The sequence below is a fragment of the Brachycentrus maculatus genome, unplaced genomic scaffold (assembly GCF_059751285.1).
Source record: "Brachycentrus maculatus isolate JH-2025_06_01 unplaced genomic scaffold, ASM5975128v1 h1tg000518l, whole genome shotgun sequence".
NCBI lineage: Eukaryota > Metazoa > Arthropoda > Insecta > Trichoptera > Brachycentridae > Brachycentrus > Brachycentrus maculatus.
This window is the reverse complement of record NW_028281264.1, coordinates 530536-554940: the sequence shown is the minus strand read 5'-3', so window position 1 is coordinate 554940 and position 24405 is coordinate 530536. Positions and strand designations below refer to the sequence as shown.

General features: G+C 32.7%; 1 protein-coding gene across 1 annotated transcript in view; it reads left to right on the top strand.

Annotated features, from left to right (window-relative positions):
* The first annotated feature begins 247 nt into the window (after positions 1 to 247).
* Positions 248 to 24405, top strand: part of LanA (laminin subunit alpha) — a 64204-nt gene continuing 40046 nt past the window's right edge. Inside the window, exons 1-6 of the mRNA XM_088272727.1 lie at positions 248 to 493; positions 8386 to 8532; positions 19394 to 19521; positions 21038 to 21146; positions 21507 to 21677; positions 22831 to 23044. Coding sequence (XP_088128853.1) covers positions 281 to 493; positions 8386 to 8532; positions 19394 to 19521; positions 21038 to 21146; positions 21507 to 21677; positions 22831 to 23044 — 982 coding nt within the window. The 5' untranslated portion in view covers positions 248 to 280. The remainder of the gene's footprint in view (positions 494 to 8385; positions 8533 to 19393; positions 19522 to 21037; positions 21147 to 21506; positions 21678 to 22830; positions 23045 to 24405) is intronic.

Below are 24405 nucleotides of genomic sequence, written 5' to 3'. Positions count from 1 at the left end.
GATTGTGCCAGGTTTTCCTCGGTCTTCCTCTGCTTCTTTTTCCAACTATTGTACATTCGCCTCATAAATTTGTTTAACCGTTCTTTCCTCACTTATACGTTCCACATGTCCAAACCATAAAAAAATTAAAGTTAAATTTTAGTTATAAAAAAATAAGATTTGTGGCATCCTTGCTGTCGGGTGGTGCAAATGACAACACATGGCACACACTCGGGCGGCTCGGAAGGCGCCGCGAGCGGATCTCCCGGCTCAGTGCCGAGCTATCGCGCGAGGCGCTAACATGTCAGGCGGCGCGCCCGCAATGTTACTGCTGATGCTGCTTCTGGGGGCGCGGGTGGGCGCGGAGATCCTCACGCCGCCCTACTTCAACCTGGCCGAGGGCAGGAAGATCACGGCCACGGCCACGTGCGGGGACGAGGAGCCCGAGCTCTACTGCAAACTCGTGGGAGCCAACGCGGAAAACGACGAGAACATCAACGTCATCCAGGGACAGGTATACTTTGCATTACACCCTTTTGACGTACAACCACTTTTCTCCCCCACCAGACTATATATATATATATATATATATATATATATATATATATATATATATATATATATATATATATATATATATATATATATATATATATATATATATATATATCTATATATATAGTCCTCTGTCCTCTACTGGATATAGGCTTCTTCCATATCGTAGTCGTACAGGAGAAAGTGACCAACTGACAAAACGTAAAATGTTCAGGAGGGCCATTTAAGTCACTTTTGCTTGGCAAGAAAATAAACATCAATGCAGTTAGTCATTTTTAACAAATCAATACATTATACTTGCAAGTTTAAAATCCTTTGGGAATTTTTTTCAGGGCTATATTAAGCTAGTAGATATCAAATAGTCAATGATCACGTTTTTGTAAAAAATGCACTTGGTGACTTCTCCTGTATGACTACGATATCTTTCCATTTCTTTCGGTAGGTTGCTGCTTGCAATCAGTTTCTACCCCTCACGGCGACTATTTCGGTGGACCATCTCTTATGGGGTGTTCCGACGCCTCTTTAGTTCCGACCATTTATATATTTGAATACCTATAGTCTGATGAGAATATTCACGAGATACCTAATTTTCTAAAATGATCAGAACCGTATATAGGTATGCTTTAGCTCAAAAACCAACTAATTACATGAATTACATTACTTTTCCATGAAAGCAATTCGAATTTTATAAAATCTCAAATTCTATGCATTGTTCCCGAGATAAATCCAGCAAGAGCGACTGAATCGTCGGCATCCAATTTCATATACAAACACCAACTGCTAATAGCTAACAGCGCTGAAAAATAGTAATTACAGCCTTGATAATTAAAGAAATTCAAGCAATTTACCATAAGAGTTTAAACTACAAAAAAGCGTCAAGTTATCGTGTTCATTATTAAATCATTTCACTAATGATACTTTTTAAACGTGTTTCTTGCAATATCGAAAAATCTGGAAGATTTGAGAATATGTAAAAAAGGCGCTTCCTTACAACCACTACGTTTGTGCACTACGCCACGTAAGCACTAATTTGACATCTTTCGAGTGCCCTACGCACCAATGAGTGTGAATAAGGGACCAAAAAAACGGATGTAAGTAGACTGAATGCAGTCGAAATGTGTTCTCTCAGACGAATGTTCGGTAAAACGTCGTTTGATAGATGTTCCAATGGTGATATAAAGAAAGAATGGAAGTCTGAGATAAGCTTATCCAGAATGAGTGAAGATAGGATAGTTAAACCAGTTTATGAAGCGAATGTGGTTGGTAATAGAAACAGGGGATGACCAAGGAAAACTTGGCATGGTCAAGTATTTCGAATCCTTGTCAGGAGGAGAAGAATAATCGGCGTGCATGAATGAGAAGATGTATGAATGAAGAAAAAGGTGAAGTTCGTGTGCAAAAATAGATTGGTGTGGCGTTCTATTCTCTGCCTACTTGTGCGGGGAAGCGGTGTGATGATTAGTTAGTTTTAGTTTTTTTAGACCAATAACCATTTTTAAATAATTGACTTAATCATGCATGTATTGTATTTTTTAATGTTTTATGCTATTTTTATATTTTTGCGAATCATCTTTGTTTACATGTATCTGTATTATATATACATCAGTATGGAGTTACCTCAATTACTCGTTCGATTTCCCATAGCTTGCGTAATCTGCTTATAAGAGTATCCAATCCCGACATCCTTAACGTTGCTGCTTCCCCTCCATTTTCTTTTCCATACAGCAATAATGTCCTTCACCCTGAGTTCCATCACTTACGTCATATGTATCCCATCAAGCATATCCCACTCATACATAGACCAAAGAATTTGGAGTGCGCGACATACACTTTGCATTACATATTTAATTAATGATCAAGATCTGATGCGGTGTGTGTGAATATTATGTTTATTTAATAATTATTAATATCGTAGTCGTACAGGAGAAAGTGACCAACTGACAAAACGTAAAATGTTCAGGAGGGCCATTTAAGTCACCTTTGCTTGGCAAGAAAATAAACATCAATGCAGTTAGTCATGTTTAATAAGTCAATATATTAAACTTCCAAGTTTAAAATCCTTTGGGATTTTTTCAGAGCAATATTAAGCTAGTAAGATATCAAATAGTCAATGATCACGTTTTTGTAAAAAATGCACTTGGTCACTTTCTCCTGTATGACTACGATATGTAATATTTTATATATTTTTTTCTAACTAACTAACCTACCTAACGCTTCCCCGCAAGGGTAGGGAGAGAGAATAGAATGCCACACCAAAATATATTTGCAAACAATCTTCGCCTCTTCCACATTCGTGCATCTCCTCATTATTCCGACTCCCGACCTGACCACGCCCAAGTATTTGAAATACTTGATCATGTTTGAAGTTTTCCTCTGCTTCTATTACCAACCACTTACTTACTTATAACCCTTATCCGCACCCAATGGTGCATAGGGCACAGCGTCGAATTGACGCAGTGTTATCTTGATCATTACTTGCATGAAGGCAAGGTGATCACTCTTGCGCTTCAGGAACCAGTCCAGGGTAATATTACAGTGTAAAATCACTAATATTTATTTTCACCCCCCCAGGGAATCGAACCCGGGACCTCCAGCACGGTAGCTAATTACCAACCACACCGACTCATAAATTTGTGTTACTAATATTTCTTCATTCATTCGATTCACATGCCCAAACCGTCTCAACACACCTTTCTTTTCGCCTCTTCCACATTCATGCATCTCCTCATTATTCCGACTCCCGACCTGACCACTCCCAAGTGTTTGAAATACTCGATCATGCCAAGTTTTCCTCTGCTTCTATTCCAACCACACCGCCTCATAAATTTGTTTCACTATTATTACTTCATTCATTCAATTCACATACCCAAACACACCTTTCTTAATTTAATCGATAATGCTTATCTCAGCCTTGTTCAAATTATTCCTATGTATTTTTTCATAACGGCTTCATTCATCCATGTACGCCATGTTACACATGTTTGATAAAATGGGTTTAATTTTTTTACTCCATAAAAATACTTGAAGTTTATTCATTCAATATTTATCTTTTTATAATATTTGTTCTGAGGGTACAAAGCGGTAGTTTAAACATGACAACTCGCGGTTTTGCTTAACGTTATATATTTGCTTAATATATGGTCGTTAATATACAGTCGAAACGCGATCTCTCAGAAGAATGTGCGACAAAACGATGTATGATAGATGTGCGAATAGTGAAATAAGGAAGGAATGCAAAGCTGAGATAAGCATTATCGATAAAATTAAGAAAGGTGTGTTGAGATGGTTTGGACATGTAGAACGAATGAGTGAGGAAAGAACGGTAAAACAAATTTATGAGGCGAATGTAAGTGGAAAAAAGAGCAGAGGAAGTTCGAGGAAAACATGGCACGATCAGGTATGCCAAATACTTGAAAGTGGTCAGGTTAGGAGTCGTAACAATCGGCGGGTATGTATGAGAAGATGCATGAACGTGGAAGAGGCGAAGAATGTTTGCGAAGACAGAGTGGTGTGGCGTTCTATTCTCTCTGCCTACCCCTGCGGGGAAGCGGCGTGATGGTTACTTAGTTAGTTAGTTATATGTGGTCGTTTAATGGTTAAAGATTAAGCATTTCCACAACATTTCACAACATAAGTACACAGAGTTTATTCTCAACCCCTTCGGGAAAGCTTAACCAGTGCAGTTGATAATATAGAAATTCCATATAGTTAAAATGAATATAGTATTTAGAAATGCCAAAAATCGGGTAAAGTGATATTGCCAGCTCTCAACCAGCTCACTAAATTTGGCGAGGGTGCCTTTGCTGTTGCAGCCCGATGGCATGGAACAAACTTTCACCAGCATTAAAAAATATATATTTCAAATATTTTTGTTTCCACTCAAATATATCGTGCCATATATTAAAAATTGCGATATATTAAGTCAATTATTTAAAAATCGATTATATGTTTGAATAATTATAATTTATTATATTTTATGAGTATTTTAATTTTTATAACGCTTGCGAACATCTGGTTTATGCGGTGGTACCGCATAAACCAGAATGTTGGTACATACAGTCCAAATATCGTGAATAGGAGATAATACTGTAAGGTTAAAACCTTGTCACAAATGTATGAATATAGCCTTTGAACTCTCCCGGTGATAAAAACTCAGATTGTGCTGTAAGTAGAATTCGTTTCAAACGAATAAGATGATTTTTTCATTACTGTAGAACGGGGCTACTTGAACATTGATGTGTTACATTATTGTTGACTAAATACAGATCTATTTTTTTTGTACTGGGCTCAAGTAACATATCAAAGTTCAAGTAGCCCCGTTCTACGGTATTTGATTCGACAGTCACATTGTAGTAATATCTACTTATTTTTAGTACCACTATTTCTTAAAATCCATTTCAAAACGTGTTTCGATGCATTCAGCATGTGTATTAAACACTTTATAGTGTTTGATTATGATGCTGAATGTACCAAAACATGTGTCATAATAAATTTTGAGGAAAAAGTGATATCATATATCACCCAATTTTGAGTGATTTTCCAAAAAAAAGTTATATATGCGTCAAGTAAAATTTAATTGTAAGAAACAATATTTTTCACTCAGACATGAATTATTCGCCTTTTCTGTGTCCTTTATATTGAATACGATATATGTACCTACACACTAACAGTTCCTACTCACGATCTCGGTTTCACCAATATCACACATAAGGCAACAATGTCCGATCTTAATTTATCGAAAGCCGATGTTACATGGAATTGGAAAAATAGCGATCCCTTAGACGCATTTGTGTTAAATAGAGGTATGACAGAATTAAAACTAAGACATTTGAAAGGAATGCAAGGCTCAGTCAGAGATAATCAAAAAGTTTAGTAAATGTTCTTTGAGGTGGTTTGGACACACGGGTCGAATGGATGAGGAGAGAATGGCTGAGAGATAAAACGAAGATGGTCAACCAAAACATAAAATCTGGTCATGTCAAAAGTCTGCGTTACCGGAGGGTATGTTTGACTAAATGTATGGATGTAAAGTAAGCTAGGAGTTTATGTCAGGACAGACGAGTGTGGCGTTCCATTCTCTCTGCGTACCCCAGCAGTGAAACAGCGTTATTGTGTTTTGATGAAATTTGTATATTTATTTTACATACTTACTTTGCTCCTGCCCTGTGAAAATAACTCCCATTCATGAAGTAGAAGCCGTGGAAGACCGAGAAAGACTCCATACGATCAAAAAGTGCTTGAATAACTTCGTAATAATCGGTGGGTTTTTATGAGGAAATCCACGAATGTGAAAAATGTTCAAGAACTATCTACCCTCTGATTGCAAACAGCTATACATATATTGTGGTATCAAACGTTTCGACAAATATTACTAGTTTGTTTTTGGTTGTTTGGAAGATATTGCTTTTTAGCAATAAGCCCGTCAATGTACTTATTTCTTATCTGTACATGAAGTTTAAATAAATAAATACAGAGGAAGACCGAAGAAAATTTGGCACAATCAGGTAGGTATGTAAAATACTTGAAAGCGGCCGGGTCAGGTGTCGTAATAATCGTCGGGTATGTATGAGGAGATGAATTAATGTAGAAAAGGCGAAGAATGTTTGCAAAGACAGAGTGATGTGGCGTTCGATTCTCTCTGCCTACCTACTGATGGTTAGTTAGTTAGTTATATGCGCCGATGTAATATGTACATGTATATACGTACCTACATTTGGTCTCAGCTTGAAATAACCGATACAACATTCTGGGAAAATTGGAAACGGTTGTCCTAACTCAAAGCTACAGTTCCCTAGACCAGAGATGGCGAACCTTTTTCGCAAGTGGGTCTTATTTGTTACTACTACTACCAACGAGCCGTTTCCCCGCAGGGGTAGGCAGAGAGGATGGAACGCCACACTCTTCTGTCCAGACATACACTTCTCCCTTCCTTCACATCCATACATCTAGTCGCACATGTTCTCCGATTACGAAGACTTTTGGCACCACCTGATTTAAGGTTATTTCGGCCCCCCTTGTTCTATTATCCTTATCCATTCGCTCCACATGTCCATACCACCTTAGAGAACTCTTCTTAAACTTTTCATTTATCCCTTACATTCTTTCTTAGGCCTCATTTTTATTTCTGTCATACATTGATATTCCACACATTCGTCTGAGGGAGCGTATTTCGACAGCGTTCACTTTGCTTTCATCCTTCTTTTGCCAGTTCTATGTTTCGCTTCCATACATGAGCGTCGGTACCAGCACTCCGTTGTGAACCGCCAGTTTGGGTTCCATGGATATTTTTATATTTTTTAATATTTATTGACATATCAACATAGATGAAGAACATGTGCTTAGTGTTTTTTTGTGGATTTAGATGCGAAACTTATAAAAAATGGCGTATTTTTATTTTTATCTTTTATATTTCATAAAATCTATCATATATAAAAATTCAGGTGGGTCAGAACACTTCCTATTCCTCGCCATAACACATCATTCTTCGATAATTTCTTCTCTGTCCAAGCGGCCAGACTATGGAATGAATTACCTCTCCTTGTAAAAAGCACTCTCTCTAATAACTTACCTTGACATTACCATCTATCATTAGAATCCTAACTGTCCATAAATCCTCAACCCTTAGTTAATCCCTCTACCTCCTTCCCTAAACTCCCTTTTTCCTTTGCCTTGCTTATTATACATTCCTTATATCATACATTTTACTTGCTTATTGTACATGAAGTTTAAATAAATAAATAATTTCTCACTCAGGTCCCTCGTTCGCCATCCCTGGTCTAAGCCGTACTCAAAGCCGAGCTTTAAGCTTTGTACTCGCGCTCCCAATGTGTGTTCTGAGTGCGCCATGTGTTCAACACATTAATTTAGGCAAAAAATTTTTTGTACATTATGTCCTCAACTAAAACGCTAGAGATCTCTGGTCAGAGCATACAGGATATTTAATATTAATAATATTTTTGGATAATATGTATATGTAGCGCCATTTTCGTACAACTCTAACGCAAGGGCGTCTTATTAATTAATGTATGTATGTATTTCATGTCAAATAAAATACATTTTTTTACATGTACAGAAGGCATCATTTTATTTGATTATTTGTTAGATTTACCATCGCATTCAATAACGATACAGTTTGAACATTTTAAAACTATTGTTGTTTCTAAACGTTTGAGATGGACTTAGTAACTTCAAAGAAACTGACAAACCTTTCCTTGGTATCTTCCACCAGTAGTTAGAAATATGTAGTGAAAGAGATCTTTAAAAAAAACTACAAACACATTTGTTTGCTAAATCATCTCCGCTATCTTCTTTTCTCCAATTCATTCAGAGAAGCGCCTTTGAGGTAATATTTTACGAAAATGGCGCTATATAAATAATCAAAATTTATTATTTTTATTATTCATGGCTTGTCCAATCTTTCAATATTTTCTTCTCCTGTTCATGTCATGGCTTTTTTAGTTTTTCCCGACGTTAACATGTAATATTAAATTTACTTTAGAATAATCATTTTGAATAATTTAAACAGCGCCATTTGTGTTAATACTACCTCAAGGGGGCTTAAAAAGATGTAAAGATGTAGCTACATTAGCATCTTGAATAAATATATTTCATAATTCGTTTCACATGCTGAAACCATCGGTCTTCTTTACATTCCCAATAAAGCTTATACTTGACATCGCCTTGCATTCTTCCGTATTTCACCGTTTTTCCGCACATAGTCCGATATATAACATTACGACTGCAGTTGGTCTGTTTTCGTCTCTTTTTTCGATGCCACGGTTTACTTCCGTACATAATATTACGTAAACAATACAAATATAATTTAATAATACCAAATTATTTAACTTTCAGGTGTGCGACTTCTGCGATCTGAACAGCCCAACGAAGCGACACCCTCCGGAGTTCGCTGCAGACGGGATGGAAACTTGGTGGCAGAGTCCTCCCCTGTCTAGGGGGATGAAATACAACGAAGTGAATCTGACGATAGACCTCGGACAGGTAAGGAATACTTAAAATCGTCCACATATTACTCCATCAGCTACGTATGTGAGTAAATAGAATCGACAAATTGCATCCAAACTTTTGTCGGTCTCCTTCTCTACCTCCCGTAGCACAGCCTAGTAGCGTAGTAGGCATATTATATTTTTAATATTTGCAGATATATTTCACAATAGGGTTAACTTTTCAAATAAATTTTATATACATTTACATATGTAATTTTGTCTCTTATTTTATTATATTTTTTCAAATATTTAACTTACCCATCCTAGCAACCTACATTTATTTTATTATTTATTGCTCCGGCATTAACTTTGTGGAATGACATGATTATTTTATTAAAATTAAACACTTGAATATACCACTTTATCGAGTTTTATTTTTATTTACGACTAGTTTCGAAAACGACAGTTGTTTTCATCTTCTGGTACAAATTAAAACTTAATTTTAATTTGTACCAGAAGATAAAAACAAGTGTCGTTTTCGAAACTAGTCGTAAATAAAAATAAAACTCGATAAAGTGGTATATTCAAGTGTTTAATTTTAATAAAACTACATTTATTTTATAAAAATCTACTTATCCTTTATCATTTTTTTTTCAAAAAACAGCTTTTTACCGAAATATTTTAAGACAAATCATCACATTTTGCGATGAGAAGTAAAAACTTTTAGAGATTAAATAAAAATCTTTCGTTTAAAAAAAAACAGAATGGTGAACCAAGATGTAACAAGCGTTTCAGATACAGGCTCGTAAAAGCATCATCTGAAACTCTGTATTATTTAATATGGGTCATGCTTGTTGGTAATATATTTAATTTTTATTAGACCTAGTTATTTTTAGCATTTTAATTTTTTTATATCTGTATGAAAGTTATAGAAATGCTTGGTTCCCAAATATTTCTAAGTTCTGTTTTTAAAGAATTGTTTGGGATTGTAATGTTATGTATCTCGAAGTTAAACTTTTCTTTAGATTTAATTACATTTCACCCTTTAATATGTGTGTATATATATGTATATATATATATATATATATATATATATATATATATATATATATATATATATATATATATATATATATACATATATATATATATATATATATATATATATATATATATATATATATATATATGTATATATATACCATATATATATACCATATATAAATATATCGCTATTTAAAAATAAACTTCCAGATAACAGTGGGCTATCGCTAGAAAACCGTTCGTGAAAACATCGACGCAAAGTATGATAAAATCAACAAAATGTTTACAAAAAATATAGCATCACATGTGCGTTTTAAATATGAATCCTTTTTACTGGTACCTAGTGTTAAGTATTGAATTTGCAATATTTCATTAGTAAAAAGGTTGCATAAATAATAAAGGTCAAAACGGAGAGATTAAACTTTTCAAACAAAAATTTTGGTTTTGTATAAGTAAGTATGTGACACTTGTTTTGAAAAAAAAAATTTTTACTCAACAACTTTTTCTTTCAAAACCATATAATTATTTTGAAAGAAAACATATCTTTTCAATGCAAAAACGGTGTTTAAAAAAATACGTAAAATGTTACCTGGATTTAGAGAAAATTATGTGGCGACTAACGAATGCTGGCCCTTAAATATAGATTGTAAAGATGTAACTAAAGGTCTTTGACTCCGACACAAGTTCTAAGTTCTGACAGTAGAATCTAGCCACCCTCGTATGTTTTCATGTCAAATACGAGGAATAGAAAATGTACCGAAATAGAACAACTCACTTCTGAATGTCGGAATCTGGAATGCATACATTACTTTATTCTGATCTGTGGACTCTGGAGAGTAAAAATGCATTTTTTACAAAAATATATAAATAATTCATATAAGGAAAATTTTCTACATAACCTACTGCGTGTAGAGCTACTGTACTATATTGATTATAAATTATATATATATATATATATATATATATATATATATATATATATATATATATATATATATATATATATATATATATATATATATATATATATATATATATATATAGATTAAGCATACGACGTTTTCCCACCAAATATTCTTAAATTTTATGTAAACTGGGAAGTTACATAAAAAGTAACGATATAATGTGAAAATAGAGAGTGATAAGTTATCGATCGTCATGTTTCAAGATTATCGAGTATGTTTACAGTAAAATTCAACACCATTAAAAAAAGTTTTACTCAATAAGTACCACTATTTCTTATAATCTATTTGACACGTGTTTCGATGTATTCCGCATCATTTTCAAACACCGTATAGATTTTAAGAAATAGTGGTATTTACTAAGCAAAACTTAAATTAAAAATGGATAGATTTTACCACAATGTGACTGCCGAATCAATTAATGAAAAAATGTTGGTTCACGTGTATTTTAGGAGGTCCGATTCCTCCTAGGAAACTCGCAAGCGAACGCGGATGTAAACTGTTCATCTCGATTTAAGTTTAGACTAGATTTTAACGATGCTTGTGTGACAGCATAAACTTAAATAGTGGAAATCAGTCAACGGTCCCATTTATTGGTCATAAGATCGTGAAATTTTCGAAAAATTTGGAAACATTTTTTTGTTGTTGCACTTCATGGTTTCGCTGGTTAACGAAACGTCACAACAACAGTTATTTTTATCATTGGTACAAAATATAGGTTTTTTTATTATTTTCATTTATCATTAGGCGAAAAATATTGCCTACGCTCTGAAAATGCTCTGAAAACACTCACGACTAAAATCAAGATTGCTTTTTTAACGGTTATTCGGTTAGTTAAAATCAATCATTACATAAAAATATACCTACTTATTGAGTAGTTAGATACAAGAAGTCGTGTCCACATAAATGTGGTATGCATATTTCGCTTAGCTAAAAGCCCATATTATTATTATACATAAAACCAGAGCTTTTTTTAAACAAAAAAGGTCCCGGAACCCACTTCGTGTGAAGCTTTTAACTTAAAAAAATATATTGTTCTTCATCTTTGATGAAATGTCAAAAAAATATATGAAAACACCTGTAATTGGAGATAATCCAGTTTTTTGTGAACAAGTATTTGGACACACTCAAAATGTTGTAAAAAATATATGTATTCAAATATCATTTAATTCATTACAATACCATATTTTATAATTTTGATGAATTATATAAATACTGAATGTAATAACCTAAGCGCAAACATTGGTTCGTCTAGTTGATTTAGTTTTTTTTTTTAATTAAATTAATCCGTGAAAAAATGCGCCGGAACGCCGTTCCACCGCGTTACATTAAAAAAGCGCTGCATAAAACACACAAAAAAAAACTATTCCCGAATCCTACTGTACCACACAGCTCTAATTACATTCTATGGCTGAAATAAAATACTTGAATATTGCGTTATCTTACTGTTATGACCCCTTTGTAATCTTTGTGACACCATTTTCGGCCATAAATCTTGAATCGAAAACAAGAATTAGGCTAGGAGTAATTTTGAAATAGCTTATTTTGAGGATTGATGGCTTACTTCATATTGACTTGTAGATTTTTATAATGTCATGTTAAAACTGACGTGACTGAATTCCATCCCTAGTTCAGCCCTACATTCCTTTCTTATATCTCCATTTTTAATTCTGAAAAACTGAATTCCGTCTACGGTTTATGCTACACTGCCTACTATCATGACTGCTTAGGCTTAAACCAGCCTATGACGGTCGTCAGCCCCGTAAATGACCAGACTTCCATATTCTTCTTCATCTTTGATGAGATGTCAAAAAATATATTTTTTTTATTTGAATAGTCTATTCCTGCTTATGAGTGGATTTAATAATTACGCTTTAAACGGTTTTATTGTAAATACTTATCCAAAAATCTGAGTTTTTTTCACATTCATTTTTTTCACATCTCAACATAGATAAAGAAAAATATGGATGCTAAATAAAAGCTTTCTCAATCCAACAAAGATGGCTGTTGAGAACTCATACGTACTGTCATGCGATTGATCATTTATCATCAGGAGTTACAAAAAAAAAATTCCAGTTGTCAATTATGGGTAGAATGATGGATGTTGAACGTGTATAAAGTGATCACTTAAACATCCTATGACAGGTTATAAGCCTTGTAAATACCCAGACTTCCATATTCTTCTTCTTCAATGTTGAGATGTTACTAAAATGTATGCTCAAAGTGACTTTCATTTCATTATTGTTTACTGGAAAAAAATTGGCAGAAATACTCGTTTAGGCAGATTGTCAAGTCAAGTCAAGCTTTGCAAAGGCTGGTAGTTAGAGGCACCGTTATAAAAGTAACAGATAGATGTTCATTGTTTACATTGCTCTGGCTGTCTATGTTATATCCCTTTTTGCGAGGACGCTCAGCTGTTAGGAGCCAATCAGTCGTCGCTTGTTTTCGGGGTCAGGAACGATGAGCCAAGGACTTTTAAGGAAGGATTCACAAAAAATACCAGCCAGGCTTGTTGTTAGGAGTCCTTAAATTTTAAAATAAGTCTGTCAGAGTGAATGGTTCGCAGCGGCAATACCATAGGAACGTGCTGTGTTTTTTTTATTTTAATTTTATCAGTTTTAATTAAGTATATCTGAATTTTTTTTTTTTATGAAATAACTCTACTTTTGAGTGAGCATTTTTTAATAATTTACAAATGATGGCGATGTCGACAAGTACTTTTAAAAATGTTTTATTAGAGATATGATAAATTATACGACGATCTACAATACCTGTACAAATCTCGTGCATTCGAAATCTTTTTCATCTTTTCGTTGTTGAAATTTTCGTTAAATGCAACGAATTCGGTTGCATTGGTTTAACTTTTTGGCTACTGAGCAACTGTTATAAGAGAAATCATAATTTTGGTTATGGCATGATACAGGGGGTGAGTGTATGTATCCATTTTGTATGGACTCGAAGGGAAATTTCTCAGGCGTCAATTCGTTAATCGATAATTGAACGACAATCGAGTCTGAAATTTCAAGGATGCGTCACGTTTATAAGGCACATTTCGTTACAAGATAGAGAGAACAATAAAAAGGGCTAAACATATAGACGCTACGGGAGTGTAGCAAAAGAAAGCGATGTATACACAACGATACAAAGCGATAGGATAAGATAGTGTCTCGCATACTCGTATTGTTAGGTATACTTCAGACGCTATATATTAACAGATGAGGTAGATACCACATGTTGTATAAGTAATATTTATAATTGTGTTTTGTGATTATTAAGGTTTTTTTGCATTCGCGTATTTTTTAAATTTTGTATTTTTTTGTTGAGATACTCTCTCTCTCTCTCTCTCTCTCTCTCTCTCGGTCTCTTACTCTCAATCTCTCTTATTCTTTTTTTTCGAGAAGTTTCACTTCTACCATATGTACGATGCTACACGCACCGTACATGTAAAAAAATACTTATAATATTTTTGCAATTATAGGTTTTTCCAGGATCATAGAATACGTCCATCGTATGTTTAATTAATTTATTTTCCATTGTTCACAAAGTTCGGCTGCAATATACAGTCATATCGTTATATCACATATGCATACTCAAACCGACGTCATATAGGTGTATGTGTATCTTTTGAAACGCCGAGCAATGTATGCAAACTAAATTGGTGCAGTTAAAAATTATCACTGTAACGTCAAACTTTATCTCAACGCAAACTTAAGCGGAATTTCAAACGGATGAGTAATGAGTTTTGTTACACTTGGAGATAATTTTATATTTTGTCGCAGGTTTAACAGAAGTTGTAATTTTTGAAGTGAAACTTCTTAGGCGGCGATAGTCAGTAATTGGACTAAAATTCAATTCAGAGTAAGTTTTAAGGACGCGTCGCGTTTATTAGGAACATTTCGTTACATGAGAGAGAATAAAAATATTACTTAGAGAGAGAAGGAGAAAGAGATCTATATATTCCGACGCCACAGGACTGGGCAAAAGAAAGCAACGTATACGCAATGATACAAAACGATATAATAAGTCGCGCATACGTGGGTTGTAGAAGTACACGTCAGACGCCATATATAAACAGGTGAGGTACCACGCGTTGTGTAAGTAAAATGTATCATTGTGTTTTGTGGTCATTTAAGTTTTTCTCTCTCGTTATCTAGAAAATATCGAATCACCAAAATATATCTCGTGTTTTAGTTATCGCAAACCATAAATATCAGAATAATTAAATGAATAATTAAACCACCACATAATGACAGTGTAAATATTGAATAAACACAGTATTTTTTATGTAAAAATTATGTTATTCATCACTAAATCTCTCTTATTCATAATTTTTTATTATTAAGAAGTCAATAAATACTACTCGGCCTATAAAATAGACATGGACATAAGTGAGGCCCTTATTTGGGTTTAATGCTAAAGGATGGGAAACCACAAAATTCGGCGAAATGTGGTCGTTCTCGGGAAGACCTATTAGATGGGATCAATCCGGGTCAGTCTGAATTCCTGGATAACGGCAGAAATATTTAATTGTGCAGTTTTTATCTCGATAGTAACTGGTTACAAATTATAAATATTTTTTCTAACATTAACGAACAAAACCACTATTAAAAAAAACATCTCACCAAACGACACAAAAAATATTGTCAGCTTCTAGATTACATACAGTTAACCCCCTTTTTTATTTGCGTAAATAGTATACATTTATTTAAAAGAACAATTATAAACTTCTTTTTTTTTGTAATTGTAGAGCCATCATTTTTTGTAATTGTAGAGCCCACCAAGCCAACTTGTGTGTCTTGTCAGCGGAGTACTTTTTAAATACGTTTTTTATTACATACACAAAAAAAATGAGAGAAAAAAATTGAAAATACAAACGATTTTAAAATTTTCACAGAATTAACTCTTGATCATTTTACCCATTCCTTTATTTTGCCTTAGTTCCATATTTTATTTTGACCTCTAACCTCCGTCGGCAACAAATTAAAATGTTTAGAACGATATATTGAAGAGTTCGACTCCCATATTAATTGTTCATTCGACTATCAAAACCTTCGTTGTGGGTAAATCGTGTAGCATGGTTGTGTACTAGAAGATTTCTGTATTTTTGTCTAGTTTGTTGTTCAACGATGATACTCATCTACAATATTCCACGTACCGGATTAACTTTAAATATTTAAATATCAAATGTAGATAATATTATATCCGTTTGGTTGTGTATTTGACTGGGTACATTTTTTTAAATTACGGAATATTGCTGATTTAACTTTGACATGGGTACAGCGTTATCGCAGGAAACATTATAGAGGGACTCATTTCAGTCATTTCCACTGGTTAAAATATAAAAATACAATTTCAACCCACTATAAAAGTCCCTCCGATAACGCAGTACCTTTCTCGACTTAATAGGGACGTTTACTGAATTTTTAATTTAACTATGTAATCTCAACGTTATAACGAGGATTACTGGCGCGTATTTTAAGTCAAACACTGGACATTTATAAATTAATTTCGAGCATAAGACGCACTTTAATTTTTAAGGCAATTTTTTAAAGAAAAAAGTGCATCATTACTCTAAAATTTGTTTTAAACCCCCTGAATATCGAACCTAGGATATTATTACATTATTGGAACTATAAAATTTTATAATGATGTTACCCTGATTTGACGCATAGCGATAAATACACATTCCAATTTTTTATGTTTTACATTGTTTGTTTTTTAAGCCAACAAACGTACATTGGTATTCTGATAACTTTCAGAGCAAAGACAAATACAAAAAGTGTTGAATTTTCACCGGTTTGAGTATACACTCGTATTGAATATATAGTGGTATTTAAAAATAAAATTAAGGGTATTTTTTACATTCCCTCTAGGAAATGAATGCTCTTAAATGCCATGGCGGCATTTTAAGAGCATTCTTAAATTTTACGATTGCGTATAAAACTGGTTAACCTTTGAGCATTATGTATACATGTATCATCGGCTTATTATTTTATAATTTCCAAGAATAAGAGTACATACCCAACAATAGCAGTTAGTTTGTATTAAAATATTATAGCTTACATCTAGACCTTTTTTAAAAAGTTTCTTTTCTAAATTTAATAATAAATCGTGCCACTACATACTAAAATATTTATAGAAATTACTAATTAAATCCTAAAGATTTTACTGACGTACATTCTCATTTTAACAATACATGAAAGAAATGGGAAATATGTTGCTGCAAAATTAATCATAAATAATTAAAAATATAAATTAAAAATTATAAAATCTTTTTTACTTCAAATATTTATATTATGTATTTTGACTTAATTATGTAATATGATTTATATATATATATATATATATATATATATATATATATATATATATATATATATATATATATATATATATATATATATATATATACATATATATATATATATATATATATATATATATATATATATATATATATATATATATATATATATATATATATATATATATGTAATAAAATACCTAGGTACCTACCTATACATTTTATTAAGTACTTACAAAAAGTACCTACATAAAACAGTTCTACCACCAGATGCCGCATGCGTCGCTCAGAATAAAACAAAAGACTTCCGATAATATTATTAACTGTCAGAATCAAATAGATAGATAGATAGATAGATATATTATAAAGATAAATTAAGAATAAACTTTAATTACAAAGCAACACATTGTTTATTTTATTATTATACACCCACTTTACATATTATTTACACTTAATTTTCAAAAGGAAAATATTACCACGTTATAAAACGACAATTTTGTTAATTGGAAATGGATTATGAAACATTAGATGTATTAAAACAATTACTACAATATGTTCGGAGTGAGAGAGAAAAATTAGAAGATGATCAAAGAAAACGATTAGAAGATAAACAAAGAAGACGTGGAAATCTAAGAACTAGTGATAAAATTAAAGATAAAAGTCCATGTAAGATTTGTGAAAATTTAAATAAGGGAACTCGATATCACTCTGAAGCAACGTGCTGGTTTAAAACAAAGGAGGATGATAAGATTAATAATAAAAATGAAGATTTACAAATTACACAGAAACAGTGCTTGAAGAATGAAAATAAAAATAATGTGGAAAAAAAATCTACAAAATATAAAATAAAACATACCTGGAGTATAAATACCTAGGTACCTACCTATACATTTTATTAAGTACTTACAAAAAGTACCTACATAAAACAGTTCTACCACCAGATGCCGCATGCGTCGCTCAGAATAAAACAAAAGACTTCCGATAATATTATTAACTGTCAGAATCAAATAGATAGATTGATAGATAGATATATTATAAAGATAAATTAAGAATAAACTTTAATTACAAAGCAACACATTGTTTATTTTATTATTATACACCCACTTTACATATTATTTACACTTAATTTTCAAAAGGAAAATATTACCACGTTATATATATATATATATATATATATATATATGTATATATATATATATATATATATATATATATATATATATATATATATATATATATATATATAAAGCATTCAGCTATGTCCGTCCTATCTCGAAGAAGAAAGGAATTTTCTAAGCAACTTCGTGAAACTTGTGCTGGACGGGTTGGTACGACATATTTGTAAAATGGGAAATAATTGGTCACATTCTGCGTTATCTAGAACGGAGGCAACTTCGACGCTTATCTCCTCAATTCCTTCAATATTTTATCTCGAGAGGAAGTCGGGGGCGCCCTATCTGGACAACCTCAATGGTCCATATTGTACATTAGGGTCGTCAGCCAATCAAGCATCGGCGCAACGAGCTCACAAACTTATCGCAACATTAAACAAAAATAAACATTATACTCTGTAACCGCTTCTGCTTCTGAGAATTCGTTTCATGTTCGATTCTAAGCATTAAAAAATACATTCAAGCCTGAATTGCAAATTAGTGTACCCACATTTCGCGGAGGTACATGTTTTTCATTTCATGGAGGTTCGTTTCATGTTCAATTCTAAACATTAAAAAATACATTCCAGCCTGTATTGCAAATTAGTGTACCCACATTTCGCGGAGGTACATGTTTTTCATTTCATGGAGGTTCGTTTCATGTTCAATTCTAAACATTAAAAAATACATTCAAGCCTGTATTGCAAATTAGTGTACCCACATTTCACGGAGGTACATGTTTTTCATTTCAAGGATGTTCGTTTCAAGTTCAATTCTAAACATAAAAAAATAAATTCAAGCCTGAATTGCAAATTAGCGTACCCACGTTTCACGGAGGTACATATTTTTCATTTCATGGAGGTTCGTTTCATGTTCAATTCTAAACATTGAAAATTACTTTCAAGTCTGTATTGCAAATTAGCGTATCTACCCACAATTCATGGAGGTACATGTTTTTCATTTATGGGGGTTCGTTTTATGTTCGATTCCAAACATTAAAAAATACATTCAAGCATGTATTACAAATTAGCGTTCCGACATTTCACGAAGGTGCAGCATTTTAAACTATTCATCGCGAAAAGATGGTGTCTTGTGACATTACATTGTATAATATTAACATTTTCCATGTGATGGGGTGAAACGGCGATCCGGCACCTTTTGTATGGATTTTTTTTATTTTTTAAAAATCAATTAGACGGAACAGTGTTTGCGCTTACGTAATTACAATCTTTATTTATGAAATTCGTCAAAATGATAAAATATGATATTAAAATGAACTATTTTTCTTAGTAAAAAGCTTGACATAAAGTGAGTTCCGGGACCTTTTTTTGTTTAAAAAAAAAGCCCTGGACATTACTTATCTTCTTCTGTGCGTGTCATGTCAGCACATTACTAATAAGTTTGTGTTATTGCTTTAAAAAAAGTATTTCATTTATTTATTTATTTTTTCAACAGGAATTTCATGTAGCTTACGTGTTTGTAAGAATGGGCAACTCTCCGCGACCAGGACTGTGGGCTCTTGAGAAATCCTCTGACTATGGAAAAACTTATAAGCCTTGGCAATATTTTTCTGACTCGGCAAGGTAAGTTTTCTTTGATTTATTTATTTAAACATATTACATACATAAGTAACATATATCGCTCACTCCTTTCAAGAACGTCATAAATAAAAAAACTTGATTTTTCAGCAGAACGTTTTTAAAGTTTAAAAATATAACACAATGTTTTAAAAATTAATACCAAGCCACTTATTGAACTTTTTACTGTGCAACAGATCTTTTTAGGTAAAACCCGAAGGTTTTTTCTCCATTTGAAATATATTTAATATATTAAACAATACCTTTTCTTCAAAATGCAAATACAACAATTTCTGCCCTGTAGCGGGTAAATATTAAGTTAAAAATATGACTCTTTTGCTGGGATATAATACATTTTCTGGGTATTCCGAAAACATGCACAACTGAAAACTGACAATTTTTTATTTATGACGTTCTTGAAAGGAGTGAGTGATGTAATATTCCTTATGAGTAATTTCCATGACTTATTTTGGGACATGGGATTAAGCTTAACAAGACTGAAAAACAAGTTTTTATATACAACATTTTGAGTGTGTCCAAATACTTGTTCACAAAATCTGGATTATCTCCAATTACAGGAGTTATTTTCATATTATTTTTTGACATTTCATCAAAGATGAAGAAGAATATGGAAGTCTGGGCATTTACGGGGCTTACGACCGTCATAGGCTGGTTTAAGTGATCACTTTACACACGTGTAACATTCACCAATTCTACCCATTATTGACAACCACACTACTCAAATTCTTGGAAGTTCTATATATATGAACCAATTTAGAAACTTTGTTCTTGAATCACTAGAACTTCACTAGAGACATCTATTGGTGAGATGTAAAGAAGCTTTTTTACTAAGCAGAAACTCTTATATTAGTATGTGAGATCCGAATCCCGGATTATAATCACACACATAGTTTTTACTTCGTTGTCATTTCCGTGGCCTGTTATCCCATGGCCTATATTTGTTAAAATAATAAAATATTTATTACTTCTATATTTTAAAATGCGGTCATAAGAAAGGTCAAATATCGTACATTGATATGTTAACAGTCAAGCGATTACTTTTAAAATACTTGATAATTTTACGGATCTACTTGTAAAATCTAAGCGTTAGTGAAACATTGCTGTGAGCGCCTATTTTGTTTTTATTATTCGACCTTTTTTGTAAGTAGCATTACACATATAAGTAGTTGTGTTATATAAGGCAAAAAAGAACTAGAGAAGAAAAAAGAACATTTGTTCATTCAGAATAAAAAAATTCAAAATTTATAAGGATGGTGTTTTTCAATATGTAAACAAGGATTTAATTTATTTTTATTAAAATATACAACCTCATTCGAGTAAATTATAATAAATTTAATGTTTGTATTTTAATATATGTTATATTCAGAATAATTAATAAATATGACAATCTTATTAATTTTGTTCTTACTTTCTTCTTACTTGCTATCAATACCAAATGGGATTGATTAAAGCGTTTTAAATTTTTGAATGATTGATATGTAAATAATGTTGGATATTTCAGTGATTGCGAAACGCATTTTGGAAAGGAGAGTTTGCTACCAATAACAAACGATGATTCTGTTATTTGCAATACAGAGTATTCTAAAATTGTGCCATTGGAAGGTGGTGAGGTAAATATATTTTTTATTTTTCAATTTCAAATTCCTAATCTTAAAAATACCATACATTTAGGCCATAGATTGGCGCTCGTATCTGTTTAAATTTTTAGTTCGATCGAGATGCGTTAAGGTTGCTAGTACATGAGCATTTCCGTCGGCGTTTTCCACTTCTGTAATTTTTAATTGCACGAAACTCATATGAAAATTCTGTTTTTCTGTTTCGAAAAAAACGACCATTTGCGAGTACAGAGTTTTAGTATCAGTTTCGTGCATCCAAAATTATGAAAGGAGTAAACACCACCCTGTGTTGCTATCCGACTCTCCTCTACATATTATTTAAAGTACTTAAATAATCATATTTTATTTTTTCAGATACCCATTTCGCTGCTAAACAACCGCCCGTCGGCCAATAAGTATTTCAATTCTACTGTTCTGCAAGAGTGGACTAGAGCTACCAATGTAAGGTTGCGGTTGTTGAGAACTAAAACACTTCTTGGACATTTGATGTCCGTAGCAAGACAAGATCCCACTGTCACAAGAAGGGTAATTGTTTGAATGTATTTTTTTTTAAATAACCAGTTCTGTACTTTGAGCGCGTTTACGCGCCTTTCACCGACTTATCCAGACCGGCCATATAAAATAAGCGTGTAAACGCGCTCATCTTGTTTTTTGTGCTTATTTCTTACCTATGTCAAGCTCCAATTAAAATAAAATAAAATATGTGATAGCATATCGCTCATTCCTTTCAACAACGTCATATATCAAAAAACTTGATTTTTCAGGAGATCGTTTTTAAAGTTTAAGAATATAATAAAATGTATAAAAAATAAATATTAAGCCACTTATAGAACTTTTTATTGTGCAACAGATCTTTTTCGGTTAAACCTGAAGGTTTTTTCTCCATTTGAAAAGTATTTAGTACGTTCAAAAAAATTATTAAACGATACCTTTTCTTCAAAATGCAAAAACAACTCTTTCTGCCCTGTAGCGAGTAAATATTATGTTTAAAATATGTCACTTTTGCTGGGATATAGTACATTTTCTGGGCATTCCGAAAACATGGTCAACTGAAAATTGACGATTTTTGATATATGACGTTGTTGATAGGAGTGAGCGATATATGCATATTTAACACCACAGGGTGTACATATTTCGTATGTCTGTATAATATCTTTTAAGTAAATGTAAATATATATACATTAAAAAAAAACTAGGTTTTACTATTCTTAAAATGTTATGGCCTAACGGGAACAGCCTCACTAGAGTTTCTGCATTTGAAAAACAAAAAGAGAAACTATTTATTTGCCTTGGCCATGGATATATTGAGGGAAATATAAATAGGGTATTTTTGGAAGGTAACCTATATCGTTATAATGCCTAGGTAAGGTATTTAAAAAAAGTGAGGTTCTTACCTAATATTTTTGCAATATGTAAATAAACCATAGATTATTCAAACAGATCAGATACTTTGAATTTTTGACACTTTATGCTGTTTGACATTTCATATTTCAAATATTATTGAGAAATAACTTAACTGAAATTTTGTTTTAAATAAATCATTTATCTGCATGAGGTTGATATATTTCGTTGTATTTAATATCACTCAAAGGCAAAGCTAAAAAATGTACAAGTATTAATTATATTTTTGTGCACCATTGAGGTTGGAATTGACAGTGTGGATGTCTTCACTTTCCAGTATTTCTACTCTATTAAAGACGTCAGCATTGGAGGTCGATGTATGTGCAATGGGCACGCTGATACTTGCGATATCCCGGACCTTAAGGACCCCAACAAACTTCTCTGCCGATGTCAGCATCACACTTGCGGACCGCAGTGCGCGTACTGTTGCCCCGGTTTTGAACAGAAGGCATGGAGGCAATCCCAGCGATCACAGCTATTCGTTTGTGAACGTAAGAAAATTTATTTTTCCATTATTCATTTTCGTCAAATTGATTTACCGATCATACGGTAGGTATAGCAAGCTGATGGTTATCAGCCAATAGTTTGAGGAGTTTGCTAAAAAGAAATCAAAAGTGAAGCCATGCAAGCAGAGATTTAAAGTTTAAAAGTACAAGTACTAACCCGAAGAAAACCAAATAAAGAAATCACTACTTTACAACATTTTGAGTGTGTCCAAACACTTGTTCACAAATTCTGGATTATCTCCAATTACAGGAGTTATTTTCATATTATTTTTAGACATCTCATCAAAGATGAAGAAGAATATGGAAGTCTGAGCATTTACGGGGCTGACAACCTCACATACTAATATAAGAGTTTCTGCTTAGTAAAAAGCTTCTTTACATCTCACCAATAGATGTCTCTAGTGAAGTTCTAGTGATTCAAGAATAATGTTTCAAAATTGGTTCATATATATAGAACTTCCAAGAATTTGAGTAGTGTGGTTGTCAATAATGGGTAGAATTGGTGAATGTTACACGTGTGTAGTCATCAGTATTTTCTGGCACATGTGATCCTGTTTGGCAACGTGATTTTGCGCACACAAGCAAGCACAACCTGTTCTCAGTACTAAGTTTGGACTTGATTATAAACAGTGACGTGCTGCTATGGGTTCGCACCAGCCTTATTTATTAGGGTTCGGAGAGGTGCTTGTTACAGTACTTTTTTATTATCCTATTTCCGAGATGGAATTTTTACACAATCACAATAATTACTTGATTTGATATGAATAAAGTAATAACTTGCGGCCGTTTAGTGTACTATTTTGTTTGTATACTTATAATGCATATACGCAAGTGAGTGACACGCGATCCCATTCGCTGGCCTAATATATGTCCACCATAAGTACTCGTAGTTTGATATTCGATATTTCAACCCAATTTTATGCCGAATACCAAACATAAAACTACGCCAAATCTTCCGAATTCAAACAATTACCGGATATTAAGTCCATCTCTAGTGTTTACCAAAGTGCAAGCCAGTTGCACAAATTTCAGCAGGATATCATTGATTATAGGCACGCTGTTATACTTGCCTATGCTACTCGTATTGCGGATAATACATCTAGTCATTTCTTAAATGTTTTCCGCAGATACTTGTGGCACATTTTATAACCTTTATAAAATTAAATAACCTAGTTTTAACCACTTTTTTATTAATAAAATTTAACCTTCCGGTTTCGACAAGAACCTTGTCATCATCGGGGTTTATTTTTATTCAAAAACATGTAAAACGTTAAAATACTTCCAACAAAAAAGAGAAGAAATTTTTGGTGAGAGTATTTTAATGTTTTTGAATTAAAATAAACTAT